Source organism: Cygnus olor, chromosome 3, assembly GCF_009769625.2.
Source record: "Cygnus olor isolate bCygOlo1 chromosome 3, bCygOlo1.pri.v2, whole genome shotgun sequence".
In the NCBI taxonomy this organism is placed as follows: domain Eukaryota; kingdom Metazoa; phylum Chordata; class Aves; order Anseriformes; family Anatidae; genus Cygnus; species Cygnus olor.
Window position 1 is genome coordinate 96,278,834 of NC_049171.1, and position 14,195 is coordinate 96,293,028.

Here is a 14,195-nt window from a genome sequence, read left to right on the forward strand (position 1 = left end):
GTTGCCCTGTGAGATTTTCATCATGTGAAGCAAAATTGATGTGAACTTGTGCCTGCCAGTCTTGGCATACTGGCATACAGATGCAAGGCTCTGACTAACTCCGATCTGGCCTCAGAACCAAACCATAATCTCTAGGTTTTATCTTAACCTGGCACTGGATTGAAAAACACTCTCCTTGAACATTCATTATGTTCCAAAACAAGATGGAAAAGGTTTAAAAAAATCCCGTAACCTCAAAAATATTTTGCTTTGCTTTCAGAGAATTATACAGGGTCCTCCTAGACCCCAAACAGGGCCAAAGCACTACCTCAGCTGACAACGTGGGAGATTATCGTGGTTGTCCCTTTTCACCCATCTTCCCCTCCCCTACCCATCAAGAGTTATACAAAATATTCGACCTGTTCCACCATTCAGCCCTGGTTTTGCTGGTCAGGAAGCCAGCTCAGCTGGGAATGCCTGCCAGTGGGAAGAGGACAACCACTTGGACAGCAGTCCTTTCCAGCACCCCTATCATCCTTTTCTGTAATTCAACTGTACCACAGAAGAATTCCTCATTTACTGAATAATCCCTGGACTGAGGATATTAAAATGAATTCTAGCATGGTATTACAAGTCAAATATTAGTTGAGGGAGGAATGTGCTCGGGATAAAAGGGATACGAACAAGGAGGTAGAGAGGGGTATTTTCACCCTCACAGTATAACTTCTTCATACTTTTCTGGCAAGGAAAAGGAACCTTAAAATAGAAATAAATTACAACTCCTTTTCTGTTTGGTTAAAGTAGCTTTAGAACAAACAAGAAACAGGCCTGCACATCTTAAAGACATGTCAGCTAAGGCTGAAAACATATCTCATCTAAATGTAATTTCCACCAAGATATCTGATTTCTCAGGTTTGTCATTGGTTGAGACCTTTTTCGTCTCAAGGAATTCAATATTACACTCATGGTCTTTAATTTAGTGCCCTTTTAGACTGGCCAAATACGATACACAATGTATGTACGGATTTTCAACATCCTTGCTTATGCTGCAGCGTGCTAAAGGCCATAAGCAGTGTCCTAAAAATAAAAAGGGCTACTTGCACAGAAGGGCATTACTAGCCATGAACAAGGATAGTGGATTCTGCATCATATTATCCAGGACTCTATGGAATTAAACTAACACAAAATATAGTAGCCAAATACACATGGAGTGCTGCTTCATATGAGTAGAAACTTACATTTACTAGTGCTGTCCTAACTTCTCCTCCCTCCTCCCTAAGACACTTTTATAAACATGACAGACCTCTAAAATTCAAAACTTCATATTGTCCTGATATGGCAGTTAAATCTGGAATCAACCAGCATCACAGAAAAACTTCAGCCCTCCTGGCACTTCTTCAACAAAGGACGTGTTTGTACTATCGATTGTACTGCTGAAAATAATTTTGCTGTGTTGACAGGCATCACTCAGCACAGACCATGATGAAAAGCTGAAAATTAGAAAGTTAAATGAACACCTGCAACAATTTTCCTGCCAATTTTACAACAAAATAAATATTGAATTATTCTGATAAGTGGGTCAAATTCATCCCTGGTGTCATGGCCCTTTGAGGTTAACAGCACTAAGACAGGAATGAATTTGGCTCCCGTGTCTCTTTCACAGAGAAAATGCTTCACTGAACTTTTGAAACCCTCTGTGCCAACATTCATCTTCATTTAGAACCCATCTTTCCTTCTTTACTGTGCTTTTGCAGCAAAACAGCAATTTTCCTATCAACTTGCTGTCAATTATGCTGACAGTTTGACATGAATATTGTACATACACAAAAATAATTTGCAAAACAGATTTTTCAATTGTTATATTTAACAGGAATTTCCTTCACACATAATCCTCTTTGACACGTTCAATTCTACAACCTACTCTTCCGGGAAGAACATGCATCCCTACATATCCCAGCTGTTTAAATTGCATCTTATATACCTGTGGTGCTGCAGAGATTTTATTAGGGGAAAAAAAAAAAAAGCTATATGCAACTTCATTTTGATCCTGTCCTTTTTTATCTTTTTATTATTATTATTTTTATTGCAAACAGTGCTTTTCTCTTGTGCAGCAAGCAAGAACTTTACTCTTCCAATCTACAAGTGCTTAAGTCGCAAGAAACTCCCGTAAGTCTCAGGAAATCCACAAAGGGTTAGGGTATCTTTATGGGATTCCTATTTCAGTCTCGGTGTTTGGGTGGGTTCAAATGCTCCAACAGCAGAGAATTGTGTGGGTGTGAGGAAACACAATTTCTGCAGACCCACTATGGAGAGCCATGATCTGCTGGGTTTCCTTTTCCCCATATAGCCTGCTTATTCCTATGGATGCCCAACCACCTCATTCAGTGAGAAGGGCTTCAGACGGCACCAAGGAAGCATAAAGTAGACAACTGATTATCATGTGCATGATTTTAAGGGCCTGTAAGCTCCCTGTTTTCTGCACGTTTTCCCTTTCCAACCTCAAATACAAGACAAAGCAGAGTCTCTGTTTTCAAGTTTCAAGAAAGAATACTTTACCAGCTTTCGGTATCCGGGTGGTGTTCTGTAGGTACTCTCCACTCTTATACAGATTCAAAACTCTTTCTAACTGAGCAGCTGTTTCATCTATTCCCCAGTGAAGTTCTCCTTTAAAAGCACAGAAAAAGCATGATTCAGATGAGAAGCAGCCTTCACAAGGCTAAAGAGAGGCTGCATTCAAATAAAGCCCTAAGCATCAGAGCCCAGCAGTGCCCTACTCCGTGACGATGTTGTGATGTGGACACGAAGTCTATTAGCTACTACAAAGTGACCACCAAATTGGATTTCATACCTGACATGAGCTAGGCATGTCAAAGGCTGGCTTGTCCAGATGGGAAGCCCAGGCCTGCGGGCGAAAAAACGCTGTGGTGAGCTCCCAGCACGGGATGAACCTCAGCCAATACAGGGAACTCCAAAGGATTTGCTTGCTAATTAGTTATAGCCTGGCATCATACAATTCCCCGTGGAATACACACAGTGCAAGACACAAAGCCCCTAGAACAATGCACCAAAAGCCCTCAAATCAGAGCTGCAGGCGCATGTGGCTACTCTTGTCCCACAGACACTACCTTGGCTATTAGTCAAGGTCTATGGTAATTTCACTTGCCTCTGGCCTCTGAGGTATAAAAGCACCAACAGTACCATTGGCAATGGGGAAGTATCGTGTCTTTATAATTACAATTCCTCTTGCTAGAGGTAGGGACTCCTCCAGATGCCACAAGGAGCTCCACACTAAGGACCGAGCTCTCCCTGTGGGATGGAAGAAACACAGAAATTGTGCTCTAATGCAATTCACTCCTGTGCAGAGGTGTCAGGAAGAAACACAGACATCTGTGAAGCATAGTTAAAACCTCAAAATTTAGAGTTCTCTGGTATATACAGCCCTTCTTGCCTTCTCTTATGGGGGGAAAGTTACCCTGGATATAAAAAATAATCTCATTCCCTTACAGGGAACACAAAAACAGCATCTTCTACATCCCCTGTGTGACGCTCACACTGAAAAGAGAAATATTTGGCATTACCCCATTCAGTGTGATTACCTGTGGCATTGACTATCTTATCCAGCAATGGTCTCAGCGAGGATGGTGCACTGTGTGGCAGAAGATATGTGAAAAAAAACCTGCAAAGGAAAAGTAATACATATTGAGAAATAAAGAGATTACAAACATGCAATAACTACCAAACAACATCAAGAATAAAATTATTATTGCTTGTAAGCTGTTGACCTATACAGGAAACAATCATATTCTATAGTGAAATAAATACATAGCTGAGAGTATTCACACAGCTGTCTGGCATACCTAGACCATGCTGTTATGTACAAGGCTGCCTTGTAACTATGTGTAAATGTTCCGTTAATGCAAAAATTTGCTACGAAGGCCCATGGATTGTGATTCTTTGCAAAGCTGCCTGTACCTTGACATGCTACAAGGATGCCATGAATCTCACAAGTCTCGGGGCTTTTTCAAGGCTTAAAAGTGCATAAATCGGATTTCTGCTCATTTCAAATAACTGACTTATTTCCTTTTCTAGTGTTTTTAGACTGTAAAAATTAACAGTCAGGAGAAAACCTGTTGTTTCTGTGCCACTGCAGTTCAGAACGTCTTCTCTGTCCTCACCATTTATCTAAATTCAAGACGCATTCATGTGGATAGCCATATCTGGATATATAGTCTCCGTTTTAATATTTTTAATTACAAACGGAAAAACAATGTGCCTTTATTTCACATCACTGAAGTATACTTAACTACATGTTGTTCCTTTAAATTTCTATTACTCTTCCAGTATTACTAACCATTGCAAACTCAGTGTCATAGCAACGTAAGATAGAGATGGACAGTTCAGGATCTGACAATATAAACAGAACTATCAGACATAAATATTAGGTAATGAGCAGAACAGTAACACAATTGGGAAATTGCCCTGCTTTACATCTAACCTGCGAAGCAAAGTAAACGTTTTTTCATATACAGAGACGACATTGTCAAACAGAAACCCACAGTGACTCATACTCAGGAGCAAGACTAGCAGATGTCTTACACAAGCACAAATTAAAAAATCGAGTTACTGATAGCAAAAATTGATCACAGACAGGGGTATTATTGAGCTGACATAGTTCACTTACACAATGAATATTTCCTTGAGATTTTAAATCCCTTTTAATCCCTTACAAAAATAATACTTATGATTTTCACAAGCGGGATTATCCCCAGGTAGGTTTTCCTAGCCATGAGTATGAAACAGCCAATATAAATAGACATGGAACTCTAAAGAGCAACACCACATTTGTAGCGAACAATTTATCTAGCAAATTTAACCTCATTCTTCTGCTTAGAGAGTACCCATAAGCAGAGTCCAATTGATTGTGAACAGCTCTATGCAAAAACTTGGTAGCTGCCATTTATTTTCCTAAATGCCAGATAGATGCAAGTTGTGGAGCTCGTTGTTTTTCTGTGGCTATACAACTTGTCCTAATGCAAACACCCACATGTGAAATTCTGAAATGTACAGGCACTGGCGCCTGCACAACTTAATTCCATGAACATTTGTTATTCATAGATTGTAGGGTCAGTGGCATCATTTGTGATCTGCCTAACACAGACTGTCAGATTCCTTTCAATCTGCTCCTACAGCCTTTTCCTCATTTCTTTTTTCTTTGGAGAACTATCTGATCCTAATTTAAGAATTGTCAGTGATTGAGAATTCATCTCAGCTGTTGGTCAATAGTTCAAAATATTAATTATCCTTACTTTTAAAACTATTCAGTGCTTTTAGGATTTTTCCCCTGGACATTTGGAGGAAAACCCATAGAGACATGTTTATGACAGAAGGTAACCATCTGAAAATTAAGATGGGCCAAGGCTTGTAGAGTTTTTTCTTCCCAAAATATTTCCTCTCTTTTAATTATTTATTTAAAGAAATTGAGTAGGTAGCCTAATTATCTTTTCAAGGCTAAGGCCTACCATATTTTAAAATTACAAGGTTTTTATGCATTATTTGACGGACTTCTACTTTTGACTTCTGCCTAACAACAGCTCAAGGAACCCTTTTGCTGAGCATAGGCAAAGAGTACTCTTAATTTCCACCCATACAGCCAGAGAGTGCATGAAAATATGAAATCTAGTAGCCTACACCTAATCAATTAAAGATTTTGTCTTCTAATACAAGTGCATAGGGTCTGTAGCCAATGTTTCATCATTGACAGTCGCAGCCTCCTATAGCCTGAATCTGCTGTTGAACAAAAAACGATTGTCTCCATCACATGAAGTAAAACCAGGGGCTGAAACCACTGGGATACTTTGTGCTGCATGCTGATGTGCGGTTCAAAGGAAATGTGAAGAGCTGTAATAGGAAAAGACTGCTTCCTTCAGTGAGACCGGCAACCTGCCCCAAGCCCACCACACCGCAGACGTATCTCCACTTAAGTCTGCGATGGATGGATGCCTATTTAAGGTTTCTTAGCCAGACCAGTAAAATGGTCTTAACCAAAAGTTAGCTAGCTAAGCAGGATCTTTAAGCCAAGCAAATGGAAACGGAAAATTTTGCAGGACACTAAAATCTGCGCTGCACAACTGCAGATGGCTGTCATGTGGTGCAGCCCATTTCAGTGTGGTCAGCTAATGCAACACACATGCTGGTAAGCACCCCGGGACCAAAGCAGAAGACTCTCTTTGGAGAAGAGTCTCCTCGCTGTGGTCTGGCAAGGAGTGAATGGCATGATACTTGAAAGGGAAGTCAGTCTAAGAAATGAGCGCACCATTATGATATTGCTTTGAGATTCTCCATCCTCGTATCTGGATTCCCTTAAACATGGAAGATGGATGCTTCAGCCAAATGCTTTCTTCCACGCAGCTGAGTGGTCCAGCATGAATTGTCACCTCTGCACTCCCATGTTGTAGACACTACGAGCATGTCACAGAGCCCTGCACAGCATGGTGGCACTGGGGACTGTTATCACCCTACCAAAGGCAGGCTCCTGCAAGGCAGGGGAGCACCGAGACAAAGTGCAAGATGACAGCTGAACTCTCACTCTGCCTCTGAAGCCAGCCCTTTCCTAAACTGGTTGTAAAAAATGTGTGATAACCTTTATTAACTCACACCGGAGAACAACAGTGAGAATTGCCTCACTACAGAGTTAATGGGCCCCCATCTCTACAAGCACCTCGGTTGTACTCATAAAAACCTCTACTTGTACGAAGAACTCAGTGGAATTAAACCAACATAAAATTAGACTAAGTGGTGAACCACACTCAAAGCATGCAAATATATTCCCAGTATAAATGCTATGTTATGGTATTTTCCCAAATGAAACGATTATTCATAGATCTTGGATAACGGATCTGAGACAAAATGTATTTACTGATGTGAATAACCATAGATGCTGCTGCAGGCTTTTTACTCATTTTTAATTCCCTTTTACCTTATAGAAAACTGATCAGGTACCTGTAAGCATTGTAGAGATTCCTCTTTTCATTCATGTTTTGGCACCGACCCTCAACAGAACAAGGCAGAGTGAAGTTTCTTGCTGGGAACTCCATAAAGCAGTCACTGTTACTGGTGCAAGAGCTTTCTTCAATACTGGCATCATCTAGATCTGTCACCTTCAGCTCCCCATCCACGATCACAAACTGTCGAGGGCGAAAATCCAGCAATGTCACAGAGCCAAGAGGAGAGTGAGCCAAATAATGCAAAAGCCGAACTAAGCTGAGACATATCTGAAATACAAAAACATGAGTACCTTGTGTTATTTTCTCAGTACAAAGTATATAAATGAAACTCCTTTAGCTGAAGATAGATTCATAAATACATGACTTAATATGGGCATTATAACTTATCCTCAACACTGAACGTTGCAACTAAGGTATTTTTCATAGGATTAACATAGTTGATTGTAAAGCCCTTGGAGACTTGAAACAAAAATAAGCTTCTTTACCAGTGCTTTCCCACACTATTCATGAAGCATGGCTCATTGTTGCTATTCTTACTTTTAATAGAAATAAAAGCCTTAACTTTTAATAACACATTACATACAGGCCCTGACCACGCAGCCTACAGTTCTGCTCTGTACAAACTCCAGGTCTGGGATTTTGGCCCAAGTGCTCTGCTCCTGCAGCTCAGGCTCAGACTGCAGAGGGTGTCTGTATTGCCTCCCTATTGACCATGCCTTTTGGCTGCCATTGTAATTGTTGTCTCCTGTTTTCCCTTGTGTTTGTCTTTTCCAGGGGGGAATGAAGCAAATACCCAGAACAAGCGGCTCCATGGCTCCTCTGTAGCTCTAAGGGTGAGTGTCTGTCATGGTGGACCCTCACATGCCATTTTGAGGCTGGGGTAGGAGCTCTGCACTGACACTGCACTTTTTAATTGCAAGTTGGGAACTCGAATAACTATTAACAGACAGCAAACTCAATGAATGCTGAACTCAGTTCCCTTACCAAAGTACTGTTTCCAATTCATGCATTCCTTTAAAATCCACTACATAATATATTAATGCAAAAGTAGCATTAATGTGAACACAGTTAAATACTGGAATTTTTATTCTATGTGTTACACTAATAACAGGTCTTATTCGGTCGAGCAAGCTCTTTGTTGTTTATATATAATCTTTGTTTTTGTTAAAATACACTGCCAAGGCCACATATATTGAAGTAGTCAAATCAAAATTTGATCTCAGGGCATAAATGATATGCTCAGGGGAGCACCTAAACACATACTTCACAAGAATGCAGAGGCTGAACATGTCTGAAGTTCCACCTCACAGACCGCATGTCTGTGGGACATTAGGACTATCCCACACTTCCATAATCACCTCCCTGCTTGACCGGACTGGAACGATTTTATCCTACTTAAATGATACCAAAGTTTACATGGCGATGCCTGTAGTGTAAATGAATACAAGCGTAGAGATGAGATGCCAGACCTGACCTTCCTTTCCTCCCTCTGGAAGTACACCAAATTCCTGCACACGCTATCCCACAATACGTTATATATAAAGGCGCATCTAGCCAAAACTAACCTATAATACACATAGCTTTGACTGCCAGCAAAGCCAGAACTTAGCTTGAGTATAAATACAGGTTGTTGTCTGAAATTATCACCTTTTCTCAAACACCAAAGAGATGTTGGTCCTGCACTGGCAGGCTCTCTGACCAGGCTGAGCCCCTGTGGACTGATGGCCTGCATACCTATTGGGAGTCTGGAGTGCAAAAACCTCTGTACAACAGGCCTCGAGCAGACAAGTGAAGTCTGTGCTCTGCATCACACAACTGCTGAGGGGAGCGGTGCTGCCCTGGGGACAAAGCTTGCTTCACAGTCCTCCAACACCAGGAGATTATTTGTAGGGATAAAGTCAAGCCATTTATTTATCCCTTTTCAGGACCTGACCAATATGTCTCACGTATCAAGAAGATATGATTTTATTTCCTCTTTCTTCTCTGTGTTAGTTGAGACCTAGACAAGCTACTGAGCATGAAATTATCTAAGACAGCACACTTTCACCTACCTTTGCAAATGCTTGCTCAGAAATATCCACGCTAAGGGAAACATTTATTACAGATGTATTTCTTCCAGGAAAAGGGAGCTGAAGTTGAGCTCCCTCGCCTTTCGCAGACATAATTCAGAAGGCAGCATGGCCAAAGACCATGCCTGATAGGTATCTTGCACATAGCCACACACCCTCAAGAGAGCACCAAATTTAATAGTACAGATACAGGCTGTAGCACGCTGGTTAGTCCCCAAGCACAGTCAGGGGCACTTTTCATTTTCTGGTACAGATGTAGCCATACAGCCCAAAGTGTTTTAGATGAAAACTGCTTCTGCCTTGAAACTTCTTGGGGAGTTAACCTCAGCTGATTACACATTTCAGTATACACTGATCAAGACAGCACTGTCTTGATCAAAGCATTGCTGCAGTCTGGCTTCATTTTGGACAAATTAAGTGTGACCTTCGTGCTCCTGGTAAATTGCCAGCGTGGTGGACAACCTGGCTTTCAGATTTGTGTACATTGATTTTACTCTCCCCCAGTAAAAGACGAACAGAACAGGAAGCAGTAGAAAACAATTATAAAATCAACCTAGGATAATGATCAGGACAGAAATGTAACATACTTCTATTGTTTAAATTCCAGTTGCAGAGCATTATGCTCAACGCCAAAACTGCTGAGCCTCAAGCTTTAGAGAGTAAGAAACATTTACAGATATAATATAAAAAGCATATACCAGCTACAAATAAATAACATCAAAGACAAAATAGCACAACATCTTAAATACTAGAGAAAGGGAGTGTTAAATTTTGCTTCTAAACCAAGATGTAATCACAAGCAAAGCAAATGCTTAATAAATGTGAATTATACTGCATCGTACATACCGTCTGTTTCATGCTGGATGTTCACCACTCTCTTAAAAGACCTTTTAAAAGAACAGTTGTTACTTACTCGAAATCTGTCTTCCCAGGAAGTCTGTAAAAGCTGAATCATCTCTAAAGGCGAGCCTAGTTCAGTGATGGTCGTCAGTGTGTCTGGGATGTCATTGCTATCTTGGTAACAATAGCCATAGAGCTGAAAAAAATCACGATGCAGTGTAAGTGTAACATATCTTGGCACGCTTTTACATTTCTCAGTGGATGAGGTGCAAAATAAACATTTTTTACAAGGCATTTAATTGCCTTGAAGTCCTCCCCAACAGCTTTTGTATCCTCTCATTTGAGGAACGCTCCCTTGAAACCCCCAAAGGAAGTTCCTGATTAGCTAGCACAGCCTCTGTGGGTATCACACAGCTCAAGGCAAGCAAAGTGGCCCCTGCACACCCTTCCATACAGGATTTTATCCCAACAAATGATTAAGAAAAAAAAAAAGTCCATTAATGCAGAAACAGAACTTTATGAGAGGAAAATTAGCTTAGCCTATGCAATACCTGGCTAAATAAGATAGATTCTTAATTTTTCTTTAAATAAGAGCTTAAAAGACATCACAAAATATCTTTTAATTACATTTCTATAGGACTACTATTTGCGCACATAGTGGCAACGTGTATTTCAATGAAACACAGCTTGAAAAGCAATTGAAATGCCAAAACTTATCTTTTGCCAGCCAGAAACTGCTTCTTGCAATACTTGATGGACGTTCATGTGCAGTACCATTAAAGAAGGGCAAATATTCCAAAACAGTACCTGCCAGCAGATCCTTCAATTTAAAAGGAATTTAAATGGCAATTTCGGCCATGCTCCAGCAGCACCTTCTTGCATTTACTCTCCAAGGGCATCCGAATGATTAATTTTCACTTGCACAAATAATTGCCCAAGAAGAACATTTAAAGGTTGTGGGGAAGCAATTTCTTGCTTTATATGGAGTGGGACAGTGTCTCACACAGCTATGGGGACAGGCTGTTACACGCTCCTTGCCAATCCCTGGCAGAGAGGCAGTTAAAGGAGACTGATAAGGATCTGATTGCAACTTTCCAGCCAGAACAGAATGCACATGAAATAAAATTAAATGTAATCTCTGCCCCCAGTCAAATATACCTTACAGTAAAAGAGTCTGTGTGGGGAAAAAAAGCACTTTAAAGGACGCTTTTAAAAGTGTCCTGGTTCTATTCATCCCTGGCTTTCCCTGAGTAATCTCATTTTTTCCAAACCAAGAAGGTTTGGAAAGGGAAGCTGACAAGGGTCTCCTGTGAGCTGGGGGTATGTGGATATGGCCCCAGAGAAGTCAGGCTCATCCAAACAGCAAACAGAGCAAATCCAGCAGGAAAGCCAAGAGCCAGAAGAGTGAGTGCAGCCACTGGATAGAGCAGGCTGAGGCTGGCAGCTGCCACTGCGAGCAGGTTTGAATATCGAGCACATTCCTACAACTAGTGACCCTCACAGAGGGAAAAGCAAAGAGAGAGGCTAAAGTCAGCAAATACATGATTTGTTAGGAACCACACTGCTAGCTCTGACTATAGCTGTCTGCATTTAAACGAAAAAAAGTGTTCCAAAAATGCAAGTGAAGTAAACAATTTTTCTTTTTGGTGTAAAAATGGCACTGTATTTCAAAACAGCTGCTTAAACACGGACATTAACCTAAACAAAAAAGAGCTAGAAGATTTTATCCTAAAACATGCCAAAAAGATTTTGGCACCGATGCAGAACAGAGGATTTGTGATGGATGCTGATAGGAACATTTGAAATAGGAAAACAGACCTCTCTCTTCACTGCCCCAGCTATGACAACAACTGCAACAGCAATAATTTTTTAAGCTAGAGCCATTCATATGGGACTTGAGTTTGTTCCTTACCATCTGTGACACAATTTTTGTGCAGCTTATATTCAGAAGTTAGAAATGTGTGGGTGTAATCACAGATGATCACAACGGCACAAGTCTGCTTAAACCTTCTGAATAAAAAAAAAAATGGAAATGAAAATATTTAACACACTACATATTGTTTCTCAGAGAATTACAAAATTTTCAGCATGGAGGGATCATGAGCTGGACTCTGCAATTTTTACTAGGTATTTCTCTTCTCTCATGTGTGAGGGCAGACAAAAATCCCACTTATGAGTGTCAGAATCTAACATTTGTTCCTCTATCATCTGCAGAGATTAGCTCTTGACTGTAGTACACAATACTACCCATTGGGGAAAAAAAGTCACCAGGGAAATGAGGGATACAGACTGGGAAACAACTGTATCTCAATAAATGTTGATTCACGGTAACAGTGAATACAAAAAAGTTACCAGTCTTCCTTAACCATTCTCAATATTTGTGAAAACTACTCCATGAATAGAAATAAGGAAGACAAGCAGAAATTATACATTAATTGAACTATTAAAAAAAAATACTGTATATATATACACACGCCCATACAAACAAAATAGAGAAATCAGTCTTATTATTTATTTATGTGCAGATGATCACAAAAGTAGAAATCAATTACAGTACCTATGTGTATGTATTTTATCTCAATCCATGAATTCCCATAGTTATAAAAATTTAGACTTGTTCTCAGGGAGCTGGAACTTTGCTTTAAAGTCTTTCTTTCATTTGGGTAATCAATTTGTACCTTGGCAAAAGTCCTCACTGTCTGAGTATCTGAGTGTTTGGGGGTATATTTTACTATATTATTGCCCACTTAATCATTTCAGTCACTGTGGAAGCTTAAACGAGCTGGTCCAGTTTGGGTTCTTTATTCTCAGAAAAAAAAATTTCTTGCGCGAGTACTGCTGAACTTCATCAATCTTACAGCTAAAAACACAGCGCTGAGTAAGTTCACGTAGGTCTAATTCAAAAAATATATAATCTAACCTGAGCTCTTTATTGCTTTTACTTAAGTGAAACCTCTCCAGATGCAGTGTTATTATATAATTATACAGAGTTATAAAAGCACAGAAGTTTGAAATATAAAGGATTTATTGGGCCACATTTATACTTTTTCGAAATGAAGTCCTGAAACTAAATGCAAAAATGCACATGTCATTACATGGTCATATTTGTATGTGCAATTATCATGATTACAAACTGGGCATGTCCCAACAGCCAATTAAGCATCTAAAATGGTTACATTCATCCCCTCCTGATGAACCCCCACCCAGAACACGGACGCTACAACATACAGAATATATATAGATGCAAAATGCTCCAGTACTTCTTAGGCCATTCATTTCAGAAGTTGGCTTGTTAGCACACAGACACAACATGTAGAGAGGTATTACCCAAAACCTTTTTTTTTTTTTTTTTCCTTTTTGTTTTTTGTCCAATCCATTTTAAGGTCTGAAATGAGACAAAACGGCTTGTGTTCCAGACAGTGAAGTAAGAAACAGAAAGCCAGATGCATAGAATAACAAGAAAAATAACCACATGGGGAAGCTGAATATAGTTGGAAGCAGAAGATGATCCAAAATATCTCCTCTATCTGAAATCCCGTTAGGTCGGACGTCAGTCTCAGTGTCGCAAAGCTACACTTTAGATATATTAGAGTGATGGCTTTCATACGCCTTTGCAGCATGGTTCCAATTAAACGAGTAGAAAGAAATACAATCCCACATCTTTTTGACATATCAAGTCACTGCATTTAAACACCACCCCAATATATTTTTGTGTAGAATCTAATAGCAAACAGTCACAATATAGGGACGCCTTGCTTTCTGTTTAGAAAAATGGAAGCCAGATATGAAATGTTTAACTGTTCTCACATCACATGCCGTAACTCATTTAGGGCAGTCCTATTCACCGCATTCTTCCCGAACTGTTTGGGTTTCCTCAGCCACACAGGCCCAATCCCGCATGCCTCCATGCACCCGGTGCTGCCACAGGCCTCAGTGGCTGCAGCCATATGGGGACAGCCCCCAGGAAGCTATAGGGCCTCCGGGTAGGAGCCCACGGCCACCCAGATTGGGCTCACCTCCCTCCATAGCCCGACATGGGACAGGGACAGAGGTGCCCCTCTCAGGCGAGCCAGGGGGGAGGCAAAAGCAGAGGTCAGGCCCCGCACAAAAGCCGACAAGCTTACTGAATAAAAACACAAAATAAAGGAGCTTATTAAGCTGTCATCAGTGGAGTAAGTATAGGCAAACAACAGACCCTCCTGCATCAGCGTAGACACCCTCACTGGGCTTTCAGAAAAATAAACACCAGGGCAAAGCCTCGGCCAGAGCGCTATGCGTCACGAACTGAAGGTGCTCAGCCAGG

The 14,195-nt window shown here is 40.6% G+C and overlaps 1 protein-coding gene across 2 annotated transcripts in view; it reads right to left on the minus strand.

Annotated features, from left to right (window-relative positions):
* Nucleotides 1–14,195, minus strand: part of PKDCC (protein kinase domain containing, cytoplasmic) — a 34,024-nt gene that overhangs the window by 10,571 nt on the left and 9,258 nt on the right. The window contains exons 2-5 of one of the 2 annotated variants that reach the window (XM_040552917.1): nt 9,966–10,088; nt 6,979–7,250; nt 3,576–3,655; nt 2,536–2,643 (exon numbers count right to left, since the gene is read on the minus strand). In XM_040552917.1, coding sequence (XP_040408851.1) covers nt 2,536–2,643; nt 3,576–3,655; nt 6,979–7,250; nt 9,966–10,088 — 583 coding nt within the window. Of the gene's footprint in view, nt 1–2,535; nt 2,644–2,688; nt 3,286–3,575; nt 3,656–6,978; nt 7,251–9,965; nt 10,089–14,195 lie in introns of those variants that run through there. The other variant, XM_040552918.1, reaches the window with a different exon arrangement.